The 15,311-nt window shown below is 50.3% G+C and overlaps 1 protein-coding gene across 2 annotated transcripts in view; it reads left to right on the forward strand.

The window, feature by feature from the left end:
• LOC144817663 (uncharacterized) overlaps positions 1–15,054 on the forward strand; it is an 85,081-nt gene extending 70,027 nt beyond the window's left edge. The window contains exons 3-4 of one of the 2 annotated variants that reach the window (XM_078674393.1): positions 5,769–12,682; positions 14,569–15,054. In XM_078674393.1, coding sequence (XP_078530519.1) covers positions 5,769–6,529 — 761 coding nt within the window. In that variant the 3' untranslated portion in view covers positions 6,530–12,682; positions 14,569–15,054. Of the gene's footprint in view, positions 1–5,768; positions 12,683–14,568 lie in introns of those variants that run through there. The other variant, XM_078674391.1, reaches the window with a different exon arrangement.
• The last annotated feature ends 257 nt before the right edge of the window (positions 15,055–15,311 follow it).

Genomic DNA, 15,311 nt, shown 5'->3' on the forward strand with positions numbered 1-15,311 from the left:
GGGTGACTGCAGCAGTTACCCTCTTAGTCAAAGGTATAACTTTATAATGTTTCTATCTGTGTTTGCTTTTACGGGAGATGGTCGTTTAACATGAAGATCATGTAAATAGCGCGATACAACTGTACACACTTGCAGCAATGAAACGATAATGTGCTATATTACTAACAACCTGGGTACCTGTGGGTACTTGTTAGATTTAGGGGTCTCTAGCTGGCACAGGTAGGCACTTGTGACAAATAGGGACCCTCTCCTCTAGTCAGGATAAGGGGATTACACTCCCAAAATAACCCCTGCTCACCCCCTTGGTAGCTTGACACGAGCAGAAGGGCTTTACTTCAGAGGCGTTGTAAGTTAAGCAGTTGTGACCACATACAGTAACCCAGTGACAACACTAAAAATGGACACCACACAGGTTTTATATAAAAAATAAGTAGACTTTATATAGAGTTACCACAAGACCATAAACAACAAAAATACCACTATGATTACTTTAAGATAGTAGATTTAGATTTAAGCTTAGTTCAGTTCAGTTCTTAGATGCGACACTCTGCGTCAATATACCTTAAGTTACGTTGCGCTTCCACGACAAGCAATGTCGCAGCGATGGGAAATGCGGCAAAGTTCAGATACAAAGAAATAAAGAAGTGAAGAACTTCCAGATGCGGCACGCTTCTCGGGGATGCAAGAAGTTCACGGTTCGATGCATAGACTGCAGGGCGACACCCTTACGGCAACAGCTCCAGCGGCGAAGCTCTTCTCCCACGATGCGGGAAGCTTCCGCTCGATGCGACAACTACAGCGGCGACATCCAAGATGCGACGGCAGCAGGTCCAACGGTGGCGCGCTTCTCCGGGATGCAAGGTGCTCTTGGTCGATGCGGTGCAGTGCGACAGTTCCAGCGGCGACACCCTCCTTCGGAGTTGCGACGGCAGGCCCAGCGACAGCGACACGCTCCGATCTCGTTGCGAGATTCTTCTCCTGATGCGGTGCAGTGCGACAGCTCCAGCGGCGACACCCTCCTTCAGAGTTGCGACGGCAGCAGCAGCTACAGCTACCTGCTTCCTCTTCGTTGTGGCACGCTTCTCCCCGATGCGGTGCAGTGCGACAGTTCCAGTGGCGACACCCTCCTTTGGAGATGCGACGGCAGGCCCAGCAATGGCGACACGCTTCTTCTCGTTGAGTCGCGCTTCCAGCTCCTTGCGACACGCAGTTCCTCAGAAGGCCCAAAACAGCAGAAGGCACTTCCAAAAGAACTCTGGGGAGCTGGGGCTGAAGTCTGTTGTTCCTGAGACTTCAGCAGGAGGCAATCACTTTTCCACGCCCTTGGAGATCCTTCACAAGTTGAAAGCAAAGTTACAAAGTTCCTTTCTCCTTCCTTTGGCAGTAAGGCAACCACTGCAGGCCAATCCCCCAAGCAGCAATTCAGCTTGGGAATAGTCTCTCCTCAGTTTCTTCAGGTTCCTCTCCTCAGTAAAGGTTTATTCTTGTAGTCCAAAAGTGATTTAATTTCATGGGATCAGGGTCCCAATATTTATACCCCATAATTCTTTGTTTTCTGAGGGGAGAGGGGCCTTTGCCCAGTCCAAACCAGTTCTGAAGCACTCTGTTTACCAGACTTCTCCTTTCCTTTCACAGTGCAGGGCAGGCACATCAGACGCCCCACAAGAGGTGGAGCCAGCATTGTGGAAGCCATGTACAGTCCTGGAGCACTCTGTTTACAGGACTCCTTCTCTTCTTTCAGTGTGCAGGGCAGAGACATCGTCCGCTCCCCAGGGGGTGGAGCCAGCATTGTGGAAGGCAGGCACAGCCCTATTCAGAGTTCAGGTGCACTCCTCCCTCCCATCAAGATGCAGATCTCTCTATTCACCACTGGGGGACTCTGCCTGTCTCCTGGAATTCCCCAGCCCAGTCACTGACAAAACCAGACATAGGAGTACACAACCTAGCAGGGGCAGGTTTGAATGGTTAGACAAGCAAATACCTACTTTCTAAAAGTGGTATTTGCAAACACAGAATATTAAAATAAACTTTACTAAAAGATGCATTTTATTATTCTGAGTTCCGGCATACTAAACTCGAATTTCTACCATTTTCTCTGAGACAGTTAGGATTATAAAATGTAATTACTCTACCAGCCCATTCTGGCCTATGGAGAACAGGTAGCCTTGCAATAGTGAAAAACGAAAATGGCTGTAATTCACTATTAGGACATGCCACACACATCAGGGCTTGTCCTACCTTATACTTACAATACACCCTGCTCTTGGGCCTACCATAGGGGTGATTGATATGAAAAAAAGGGACCTTTTAGGGACTGGGAAGTGGGTTCACTTGCCCAGTCAGCATGACAGTACCACACTGCACGCAATCTCTGGTATGGCAGACCTTAGACATAATTTACAAGACTGTGTCTGTGGGTGGCACAACCAGTGCTGCAGGCCCACCAGCAGCATTTGGTTTTACACGCCCTGGGCACACTCAGTGCACTCGACTAGGGTCTGACAAGTAAACCATATAGCCAAACATGGAACTACTGATTAATACAATAATTTACAGTAGGGCGTACTTGCACAGTGGCACAGTGCCCAAAGCATCTAACACCAGGAAAAATACATGAGGCAACAACAAAAATGGTAGGGAGACCCACGCCAATGGTGCCAGGTCTAACAGTACTCTTAGTCTTTGAGGAAAGGTTTGTCTGTCCTTGGCTGCCCTAGTGAATTCACCATGTTTGTCTCTTGGTGCCAGTCACTGGGCGGAGGCTCCAGGCAGAATGCAATGTATCCTGCTGGGTTCAAAATGTCTGCCCTCTGACCAATTTTCTCAACATCCCTGGACAAACCCAGATGAGTTTCCAGCAAAACTCTCCAAAAACAAATATGCCCAAACATCTACCACCTGAGATGCAGTAGAAGACAAGACGTTGGGTGAAAACGGCTGGTTTACAAAGTCCTGACTTTATCACGGTGCATGTTCAGGGGCTACAGGTGCTGGAAAGAGGCTGCACTCAAAGGTTGTCCCCCGGATGTACCAAATTCTGCTGCCCTTATTTTTAAACTCGCCAGTCATTGCCATGATCTTTGATTGGTGGAGGAGCACAGAGCAGGGATGGCACACACAGGAAAGACAACTTCTGCCACTTCAGACTGGAAATCGGAAACCAGGGGTAGGGTCCAGCTGCCGCTTTCGGTAACGCTGTTACCAGTGCTCCCCACTGGAGCAATACCACACTGGTAGGACTTCAGCTCAGATCTTTAGCTACACCCATAGAGGGTGATAGATACTTAGAGGACAGGCCTGGCACGACGACCACCCGGAGGAAGGGGACCCATAGCCCTGATTATAGAGCTCTATGCACATCTTCTCATGAAAGTCTCTACTGCGTGTATCTTCTCTCATTTATTGAAATATGGAGGTAGATACTCTTCTGTAGAGCAGATCAGGCCCCCCTCACCCCACTTCTGAGCAATGGGATACATCTGAGTTTACTGAATTGATCAGTATGTTGTGTTTAACAGTCGGCCAACAGCAATGTTGGGTTATAAACCGGCTAAAGAGGATTGTGAGTTGGAAAACAGGAAAATGACCGCAGTAATCTTGGGGAGGGATACTTGGTCCATTACGTCCTGTTGCTACTTCTTGTTTCTCAACTTTATGTATCCTATTTAAGTGTGTTTATCGCGCAAACAGTAGGGACCCTAAGTAGAATAATATTGAGAGTTCTTACCCAGCTTATTTGCTTTTTGTTTTGAGCTTGGTGCTGTCCCCATAGGTAATGGTTACTTGAAAGGAAGGCTTCATCCCTGCGCCTTCTTACCAAGATTCTTTTGTACTTGCAGTAAGACCGAGGGGGTTCATATTCACCCAGAAGCATGCGTATGATCCCACCCAGAAGCATGCGTATGATCCCACCCAGGAGCATGCGTATGATCCCACCCAGGAGCATGCGTATGATCCCACCCAGGAGCATGCGTACGATCCCACCCAGGAGCATGCGTACGATCCCACCCAGGAGCATGCGTACGATCCCACCCAGGAGCATGCGTACGATCCCACCCAGAGGCATGCGTATGATCCCACCCAGGAGCATGCGTATGATCCCACCCAGGAGCATGCGTATGATCCCACCCAGGAGCATGCGTATGATCCCACCCAGGAGCATGCGTATGATCCCACCCAGGAGCATGCGTATGATCCCACCCAGGAGCATGCGTATGATCCCACCCAGAAGCACGCGTACGATCCCACCCAGGAGCACGCGAACGATCCCACCCAGGAGCACGCGAACGATCCCACCCAGGAGCACGCGAACGATCCCACCCAGGAGCACGCGAACGATCCCACCCAGGAGCACGCGTACGATCCCACCCAGGAGCACGCGTACGATCCCACCCAACCCAGGAGCACGCGTACGATCCCACCCAACCCAGGAGCACGCGTACGATCCCACCCAACCCAGGAGCACGCGTACGATCCCACCCAACCCAGGAGCACGCGTACGATCCCACCCAACCCAGGAGCACGCGTACGATCCCACCCAACCCAGGAGCACGCGTACGATCCCACCCAACCCAGGAGCACGCGTACGATCCCACCCAACCCAGGAGCACGCGTACGATCCCACCCAACCCAGGAGCACGCGTACGATCCCACCCAACCCAGGAGCACGCGTACGATCCCACCCAACCCAGGAGCACGAATACGATCCCACCCAACCCAGGAGCACGCGTACGATCCCACCCAGGAGCACGCGTACGATCCCACCCAGGAGCACGCGTACGATCCCACCCAGGAGCACGCGTACGATCCCACCCAGGAGCACGCGTATGATCCCACCCAGGAGCATGCGTACGATCCCACTGCTTCCTGATGCTCTTCTGGTTTGGATGCGGATCCTGTATCTTCAATGCGCACCTAGAATGGCCGCTAGTTTTGATCTCTCACCCCTGACCCTGGGTGCATTACAATGTTGCAAAAGTACGTGCAGTGAGTCCTGCTTTATGTCACCCGGACTCCTGTGCCAGATTTATTGTGGCAGCTCATGTCCTGTTTGTTGGCCCTTGTCCTAGGGGAATCTATGGATCCACTGCAGGGAGTGCATGAGGGTCCTAGCGTGCTCTCGGCATTGTGATCTGCGAGGTGTGCACAGCGAAGAGGGATGACCTCGGCCTTCAGCTGAGAAGGAGGCTTTGATGATTTTTGCCAGTCTTGTCGCTATTTCTCCTCCATAATGTATGACATCCTTGTATCTCTTCCGCGTCCGTGAAGTGTCACAGCCTTGTTTCTTTTCCTCCACCGTGATATGTTACAGCGTGTTGTGTCTTCCTACACCATGATGTGTGAAAGGTTTGTATCTATTCCTCTGTGAGGTGGGACAGTGTTATGTCTCTTCCATCTCTGTGATGTTTCAAAGCCTTCTCTGTCGTCCTTCTTCGTGATGTGTGAAAGGTTTCCATCTCTTCCTCCTCTGTGAGGTGTGACAGAGTTGCCCGTGTTCCTTAAACCTAATATTTGAGAGTATTGACACTGCTCCTGTTCCCTGGTGTGTGACAGTAGTGTTCTCCTTGAGGTGTGGATGTGTTGGTGCTGTTCCTGTCTCCACTTTCTTTTCTCATGTCTTCCATTGCCAGTTGTTTCTGGTGGCGGTCTGAAGCCTGGCTGCCCGCTGCAAACGAGCGTATTCAATTCCCTATACTCTGGAATTGTCATATGATTGTTGAATAGCGCTTTGGTTAATAGATGGTTTGTGTATTTCTTTCAATCCACAGAGCACGACATCTATCAGAACAATATTGAAGGATTTACTGTAACACAAGAATCAGGCGAGAGAATTATGGGAAGATTCAAAGGAAATGTTCCCTTGAGTCTGGAGATGGGGGAATCCAACAAGCGTCTGGGTGCAGCACGAAGAAAGCAGGTGGCATCTGGTGGAGAAGGACCAGCCGAGCCCCCTGAATGTGCAAGTGATATCAGTAGATCAGATGACTGCTGTGAACAAAAAGGGACATGCACACACAAACAAGAACAGGATTTTGGTGACTCTGGTAATAATTTGAACAATTTATCCAATCCGGTTCCATATCAGCAAGTGCCTTTGGCGTACAGCCAACACGAGACGGGTTTTAGCCGAACATCGACTCTGATCATGCACCAGCAGATGCACTCAAGAACAAAACCATACATGTACCATGTCTTTGATAAGAGCACCAACAATTCAACACTCCAGGTCACGCATGACCAGATCCAAATGGGAGATAAACGACACACATGCTATGAATGTGGCAAGAGCTTTCGGTGGCCTTCACTTCTAGTTCGACACCATCGAATACATACTGGCGAGAGACCATTTGTTTGTAATGTGTGTGGGAAAAACTTCAGCCAGTCATCACACTTAGCAACTCACCAGAGATTGCACACTGGCAAGAAAAGCCCGACAACGAAGCCGCCGATGGAAGGCTCCGCCATGCAGCGTTGGAGACATTCCCCGACCTCCTTTCTTGGTGCAATGTGCCAGTGGCAGAAAGAATGAGCTCACAGGGGCTTGGCAGAGTAGCTGGACCGGCCCGAGGAGTCCTTTTATCCACTAGGCTAGCTCTGTACCAGAGAACAGTAGTTGAAGATGGATATGCACCTATGGTTAGGCTGATCGCAGTAGAGTACCCTTATGTCGGTGTCAGTCCCTGCGGGGGAAAGCAGATGATTATCACATGGGAAGAGATGCAACTGGAGAAAAGTACATGCAAGTCATCTGCATTGTTTACGCTACACTAGGGTCTACCACAAAACCCAAATGTATGTGTGTGTGCAAATGCTGAAGGTGGTGCATTGCAGACTTGTGTTTTCTGGCTGTTTTAGAAGCTACTCAGTTATTTGCCTAAGAAGGAAGGGTGCCATGTGCAATAAACACACCTGTGCTTGAGAGACTAACGGTAAAAGCCATGGGCGCCCGTGCCCTGTGGGTATAATGTGCTCAGCACCCAAGAGCCGTGTATTCAGAACTGGAGTGCCTAGCTCGCCCAAGGACGCTGCACAGGGGCCCCGACCAGACCTGTCTACAGGATGATGCAAGGGTTTGACAGCCGCCACAGAAGATAGTGCCCAAGGCGCCGGGCAACCTCCGGGTAGCTGAGCGCCTTATACATTTAATTTAATTATAATTTAAAAAAATGAATAATCAGGCAAAGAAATTGATCTTTTAAAGTATCTACTGTTGGTACCTGCCAACTGTGCTGCACACATAAACAATGTTGAAATGCTTGTGGGTGGCACAAAAAGAGCTGAATTAGCAATAATGAATGCCGCTTTTCAACCAGTGAACCTGTCTGAAAGTAAGAGAGCAAATCCACCCCGCTGCAGCATCTCCTTGGTGTTTCCTCACCGATGCGACCTCAGACCCGCGAATGGGAGGAAGGGCTGCTCTGTGGTCATCATCAAAGGCGACCTGGTGGAAGGGTAAACGCTTCTGAGACTGATCCGCACTTTGCTTCAGCTGACGACGTTCACCCAACGCTCTGATCTCCTCACCTGAAGACCAGGCTCTTTTGGGACCCTTCCCCCCTTGCTGTGTTGTACCAGTTCCTGCCCTATCCCTCCCACTCCCTTGGCATTGTAGCCCCAGGTACTGCACAGCACTGCGTTGCTTGAAAGCTTTAAAACGTACCAAGAGAGATGGGTTAAACATCGCCTGCTGCCTTTAGGAATTTGCTGCAGTTTCCAAAACTTTCATTCAAATGTGCGCTGCCTTCAGTTAACAGGGACCTAGACGGACTTTCACCTGCAGAATCCAGCTGGAGGGGACTTCTTAGATTATTAGGATTGATGGGAAACGCGCTGTCAGCTTGGACCTCCTTTTTGAACCCTTCGCAAAACGCTGTTGATTCCATTTGACAGATTATTCTCTTCGAGACTGGTCAAGCCCACCCCCATGGCTGAAGCCAAGCTTGTATTTTGGCAAACAAAAGACATGTCAATATCTTAAACCATGTTTTAGATACCTCTTTTAAGGTAATATTCCAGCTCAGAATTAATTTAAATACTGTGTATTCTAAGAGTGATTTGTTTTTTAGAGATTCTAACATTATAGAGAATTCACCGCAACCAAAACTACCTTTGCTTCATGTGACGCAATAATCCCGCAAAATGATCTTGAAGAAAATGGTTTTTACTCACCCACATCTACTGTCTCCAACTCCCTGCTTAACCCTAAACATGACACAAACACAAGTAACCTACACCTTAAACCTAACTCCAGACATAACCTTAACCCGCGTGTTGACCATAACCCTCTCACTGACCCAACCATCGAACACTCTCTAACCAGCAACCTACACCATCACCCCTACCCCAGCCATAACCAGTACATTACCCTAACCCTCCCATTGACCATCCGCCGACCATCACCCAGCCTTTCAGCATCCACCAACCTTAACCGCTAATCTTTAACCTTCTCCTTAATCCTTAACCTAGCCATATTTGACACATCACCTAAATCCTCATTGTTGGACTTGGGCCTTAGGGCAGGTTCACCCCTAATCGTTTCGCTTTTATGTATGGCCCTGTGTAGTGATTTTTGGGTCTCTGCGCACTTTTTTCCCTGTGTCCCAGAGTGAAAGTGCGTGCGCAAACGCTTTACACATCGCCTCCGAGATTAGCCTTGCTGCTCGCGCCACGTTACCTAGAGGGTGAACGGGGGTTATCTTGGTGTGTGACTCCCTTGCCCTGACTTGGAAGTGGTGGTCTCTGACTGGCGTTGGCGCAAGCCTTGGCCAGCCAGAGACCCCGTTTCTAACATTGGTGGCTAGCGGTGGGATTGGACTTGCGTTTGCGTTGTACCACAGTGGCGACAGGCCACACTACAAAGCTCTATAGTTTTAGATAACCGCATTTTGGGGATTATTGTTTTTTAGGGAAGTTCAGTTTTGCTTCTTCTGAAAGGTGTCATTTTGTAATTTCTGTTCAGTACATTTGTTCCCCGCCCTGCTTCCAGAGTTTGGTACCTGTGTCACTTGTGGTCATGTTGAGAAAATCAGGGGTGGTAGAAACTGCCTTACCAGTCCGAGGGGAGGGTGTGTGTGAATGAGTGTTGTGTTACACTGGACAGTGGAGTGCAAGTTCTCTGAGATAGGAATCTTGCTGAATTGTGTTAATTGTATACTCCTGTTTAGCTCAGACCCCCAGGTTCTCTGTGTCAAACTCTTCTTGAGAACGTCCGCCAAAATGGAGCCTAATTTTGATTTCTGTGATCTGTTTAGATACAGTATGTTGGAGTTGGTCAGATTCTGTGAAGAGAGAGACATAGGGGTGGATGAGTCAGATACTCAGTCCGAACTTAGGAGCAGCCTGATCCTATGGCAAAAGGGTCAATGGGATCTTGAGCGCAGTGAGAGAGATAGGGCCCGGGCCGCACGCCATGAGGGTGGTGAGTCTGTGGAGAGCCCTGAAGAATGTGAGTTGTATGATGATGACAGTGGATGGATATCAGCAGATAGTGAGGACCGCATAGGTAGGGAGTCCCTTGCTGAGCCCAGTGTCCGTACCAGCGCCCCATCCCTTGTCCTGTCCCCAGAGGAGTGGTTAGATAGGAGGGAAGAGCGGGAGCATCAGCTAGCGATGGAACAGCTCAGGTTGGAGCACGCCAAGCTAGAGGCTGAAAGGGCCTTGTTCAGGGAGAAGGTAACCCTAGAGGGTAGGTTATCCCCTGAGTGCAGTTGTGGTTTTCTGGATTCCCCAGGGAGGGTTGAATCCAGTGGTGGCAGCTATTTAAGTGTTAGTGTAGACAGTCCCACTCCCAGTTCCCCGAGTATGGTACCTGTTTCCCCAGAGGAGGAGAATAGGTTGAGGTTCAGGAACCTTAGGAAACTGTCTCGCCAGTCTTGGGAAGAGTTTGTGGATGAATGTCAAGATGCACTGTCTGATTGGCTAGAGGTTCACATGGGAACTGAGTTTACCAAGCTATTTGATCTGGTTCTAAGAGAGCAGGTGCTCAATAGTTGTTTGCCAGGGTTGCGCCAACACCTGTTGGAATATGGGTTGACTGATCCAGACACCCTCGCAAAGGAAGCAGAACGCTGGGACAGTGCGAGAGGTTCTTTTGAGTCACTAGTGAGTGATTCCAACAATAGTGGGTCAGGTGTCTTCCAGCCCAGTGTGGTGGAGGAGGGTGAGAGTAGCCCAGCTAGGTCCCAGGTTAGTGAGGAGGGTGTAGGGGCTGACTGCCTGTCTCAGTGGAGCGGGAGTGAGTGTGTGACCGAGAGTCCCCAGATGCCCGAAGCCCTGTCACAGAGCCTGGATGGTTCCTTTAGGGAACACCAGGATGGGAACCTAAGCTTGCCTGTTAGTTCACTTGAGGGAGATCTCCTAGTGTGTAGAGGACCTGGAGCATCTGTAAGCGGAGCTTCTATGGTTCTAGAGTCTGGCAGTACCGCTCCAGTGGGGATGGTACAGGAGTCCAGCAAAAGGAGTGATTGGGGAATAGTATGTGAGTCCCCAGAAGTCCTGGAGTGCCAGGCATTGGTTGCACCAAAGGTTTTAGACCAGAGGTTGGAAGGCCAGGTTCAGGATCCGCCTGACCTGAAGGGTGGGACTACTGTAATCAGTGTCCTGACCAGTTCTTTTTCCAGAGGTACCGCCCCGGTTGGGAGGGAGCAGGACTCTGGAAGGGGGTGCAGAGGGTGGGAGAGCCCACCTCTGACCCCGGTACCACCTGAGGGGTTAAACCCTAGGTTGGGAGAAGAGTGTTTTGAGGGGACCCCTCGCAGGAGGAGGAGCAACCCTAGAAGAAGAGGTAGGGGGAGGAGAGCCTTCCCTGAGACTCCTGGTCCGCCTGAGGTTGTAGACCCTAGGCTGGAGAACCAGTGGCAGTCTAGCCTTGTCTTGCAGACAGGAAGAGTGGAGCATGGCTATTATGTGCCAGGGGTTACTACCCCCCACTTTGTGAGTAGGCAGGATCCAGTGGTACCTGGGTGGCCTAGGGCCTGGTCCTCGCCGAGGGCAGCTGGAGAGTACCAGTGGGGTAGCCCAGTTAGTCCCTACAGTAGTTTTAGAAGGAACCCTAGGGGTTCACCGTGGCGTAAAACAGGAGGGTGTCCCTGCAGTTGTGGGCCCGCGTCCTTGTTTTATCGCCCCAAGCAGGGAAGTCCATCACGGTGGTGATTGGTCTGCCCTGCGTTTTGGCTGGAAGGGGGTTGTGTTGGACTTGGGCCTTAGGGCAGGTTCACCCCTAATCTTTTCGCTTTTATTTATGGCCCTGTGTAGTGATTTTTGGGTCTCTGCGCACTTTTTTCCCTGTGTCCCAGAGTGAAAGTGCGTGCGCAAACGCTTTACACATCGCCTCCGAGATTAGCCTTGCTGCTCGCGCCACGTTACCTAGAGGGTGAGCGGGGGTTATCTTGGTGTGTGACTCCCTTGCCCTGACTTGGAAGTGGTGGTCTCTGACTGGCGTTGGCGCAAGCCTTGGCCAGCCAGAGACCCCGTTTCTAACACTCATGTTAACCATAACTTTCTTCCTAACCCAACCTTTCACAATACTCCCACCCGTCATTATCCTTACCGTAACCTATTCATAACCCTACCCCTACTGTCATCCATAACCTTATCCATATCCCAGCCTTTCACCGTACTCGAACCTTCACATGAATCCATACCATAACCTATTCATAACCTTAGCCTTTATTTTCACCATAGCCCGCTTCCCAACCCAGTCTTTCACATTATTCAACCCTCACATTAATCCATGAATTATTCATAAACAACCCTCATATTATCCATAACCTTATCCATATTCCAGCCTTTCATCGTACTCTAGCCTTCACATTCATCCATATCATAACCTATTCTTAACCCTAGCCCTCATGGTAACAATAACCCTCTTCCTAACCCAATCCTTCACAATATTCCAACCCTCATATTAATCCGCACCTTATCCATGAACCATTCATAAACAATCATCTTATTAACCAAAACCTTATCCTTATCCCAGCCTTTCATCATGCTCTAACTTTCACATTAATCTTAACCATAACCTTTTCATAACCCTGACCCTCATGTAAACTGTACGCCTAACCCAGCCCTTCAACATCATCTAACTTTTAACCCTCTTTTTAATACTTACCCAAGCCATAACGACCCATAACCCTAATCCTCATGTTAACCATAACGACAACCATACCCCTAACCCAAGCCTTCACCACACTGACCTTTCATCCTCACCTTAATCCGTACCCCAGCTACATCTGATCCATCACCCTATCCCTTGCATTGACCACAACCCTCTTCACTTACCCAACCCTTGTCCGCTCTCTGGCCCGTAACCTACTCCTTTACCACCGCAGCAGCGGGACCCGAGCGACGTCCCTACTCCTCGTGTTGACCATAACTCCCTCCCTGACCCAGCCCTCCCCACACTGAACTCAAATCTGCTACAAAAAGACAAATGGAGATGGAAAATAGCCCCTTAGCCGAGGACTAGCTGAAGTTACCAAGCAAAGCTAACTGGAGGTTATTTCAGTTTATAAGGAGTTTAGATAATAGCAGTGTTACATACATTTTAAAGATAGCTCTTAGTGTTTCAAAAGATGTTTTTGTAGTTAACTCATCGTGCTAGTTCCTGAGCTGTGCCCACCTGCACAGTCCCCTTGGTGGTAGCAGCAGTAATACATTCTCTCGCTGAAGAGATGCACTTCCTGTCAAGTGTTCTGATGCATCTTCTGTCTTTTCGTCAAGTTTTTCATTTTCTCGGGATGTTGGTCTTTGGAATAAGATTTGAAGGTGATGTACTTTACCTTTGCTGATTCCAATGTCGCTGACTGGCGCACACAAACGTCAGACTCGCTCCCTTCTCTCTCAAGGATGGTTCCTTGCATGTGGCCCGATGGCCGACACCATAAGGAGCGCGTGGTGGACCCCGTCTATGACAACGGTGTGAGCTGGAGTTGGCCAATGGACAATGTAGTTCTTGGTTCCAGTTTGAGTAGGTCACACAGGAGACCCTGAGGGCGGGACACAAACCCTGCCGGTTTCATGTGGTCGAGACTTTTCTTTGTTGCATATTTAAAACCTAAGAAGTTACTCAGAGAATTTTCAACAGGAACAATTTACAGGCCCTGGTCAAATGGATATGGAACAATTGAAAAGAAGATATCCCTGACAAACTCACTTCAACTTCACGTTTACTCAAATGTTTTCATTAGCAAATCCCTAAAACATGCGGCATTTTAGAGTAGAACACATCAATTGGAAATATCTAAAAAACTGTCCTTTTTGTAAAATAAATTAAAAATATTCCCAATGTAGCAGTGGCATCTAGATCATGTATTTAACCCAACAAGTCTAAATCCTGAACACGGACTGAATGCCGAACATTAAAAATTGTGTGCGAAGATTCATATGGCTCAATTTTAAAACCCAGAGACAGTTCGAGAGTGAAGGCTTCATTGGGGACTTGCAGTTCCAACACATGCACAGTAGCTATTATTATCCGACAGCTTTTTCATAAATCCCTTAAATTGCCATGCTGGATGTTGCGACCGGAATGTCCCCTGATGGTGTCCAGTCGTTTCCCCTGCTTGCGGCCTGACTCCAAGTATCTGGGGTCCTAGTTTAAAGTATGACATGGCCTCTTTGCTTATGTTGGGTGAATGGTAGCCTACTGGCCCATGCATCGAAAGGTCTATTAGCCGTGGGCCCGGATCCTTGCACCAAGATCCATGCCCCTGGAACCGCGGGATCCATCTTGGAAGCCTCTGGCCCATTCATGTGCACAAGATGGAGGTCCGGTTGCTTTCCCACAGAGTGAAAGTGCCGGCTGACATTCCTCAGACTAGAGGGGGGGAACCCAGACACTGTGTGAGGAAGGAGGAGGCGGGCTTCCGGTTAGAAATTCAACCAGGTCCTTTATGATAAAGAGGACTGCGGATTACTGTTCCTGAGTGATGTTGGACCCGGCCTCGTGGCGTGGTCCCGCGCCTCCCCGCATGGCGGGCCCGGGACAGCAGCGACCCCTGTCCTCCCGGACGAAGCTACCTCGCCAACCCTCGACGAGAGCCGCCACTCCTGGCGACCCCCGGCTCTCACCCTCGAGAACACGGCGACCCCTGTTCGCCCCACTCTGCTGGCCCAGGCACTACCCGGGCCGCCATCTCAGGCCCGACTCCATCTTGGACCCTCCACGTCCGGACCACGTGGCCTCGACCGTCCTCGGCCGCAACCCCAGCGAAGCCCCGACATCGAGGCACCAAGATCCGACCAGGTGGTAAAACGGCCACTTGACGGTTCAATGAGGGGAGTTTCGATGGCCCTCCAACCGTCCCCGGACGCCTGGTTTCGATCGCCCTCCGGCCTCCCTGGGCGCTGGCTCCACCCCCTGCTGGGTGTCTGGACACTCTCATCCCGGCCTCTCTGACCCCCAGGCGCGAGGGTCCGGACATCAAAGGACTCCAGACCTATATCTGGGGCAGCTCTGGAATGAGTCGGCAGTTGTATCCTGGAGTCGAAGCCCTGCTGACACTGTCGCGGCTGGCCCCGAGAAGAACTCGTTGCTGAAACCATCTTCGGAGCCTGCTGGCGCTGCAGCGGCCCAACCTCGCTGAAACCATCTTCGGAGCCTGCTGGCGCTGCCGCGGCCCAACCTCGCTGAAACCATCTTGGAGTCCTGCTGGCGCTGCCACGGCCCAACCTCACTGAAACCATCTTCGGAGCCTGCTGGCGCTGCCGCGGCCCAACCTTGCTGGTCCTAAGACTGTCCCGCTACCCCTTACCCTCAGTTACCAAGACTTTACGGATCTTAGAGAAAATACTTAAGTTGTAAGTCAACCTTATAGACCAGCTATCCTAGTAGCATGGATACGAGCAGTCCAAGGCTAAGACTCTAGAGGGCGTGTTAAGCCAGCTGTTTTACCATCACATTACCCCTTGAACACCCCGTGAAAGGACACCACACAAGTGTTATGAAAATAAACAGTGTATTTATTAGAATCACAACAACCCTGTACCTCGATCCGCTTGTACATATTGCCGAGAGAACCAATCGTTATTGCTGATAAAGATTCTAAGAAGTCATCCTCTTGTGTGGTATCCCTTTGTAGTGGTGTGATTGCTCTGCTGTTACGATTCTAGGAGAGGAGCCTCACCCAGGAGGCCTCTCGACGGCGCACGGCCAACTCCATACGGAGAGGTGGGTCTCAGGGAAGTCAGACATCTTCTGCCTCCCCAGGGACTGCCTTTCTAACATTAGTGGCAGGCGGTGGGATCCGAGCCGACGCAAATCGTACGGAGAGTGACTCGCCCACTGCTGACAGAAACACACCGCAACCATG

This window comes from Lissotriton helveticus, chromosome 2_1 (genome assembly GCF_964261635.1).
Source record: "Lissotriton helveticus chromosome 2_1, aLisHel1.1, whole genome shotgun sequence".
In the NCBI taxonomy this organism is placed as follows: Eukaryota; Metazoa; Chordata; class Amphibia; order Caudata; family Salamandridae; genus Lissotriton; species Lissotriton helveticus.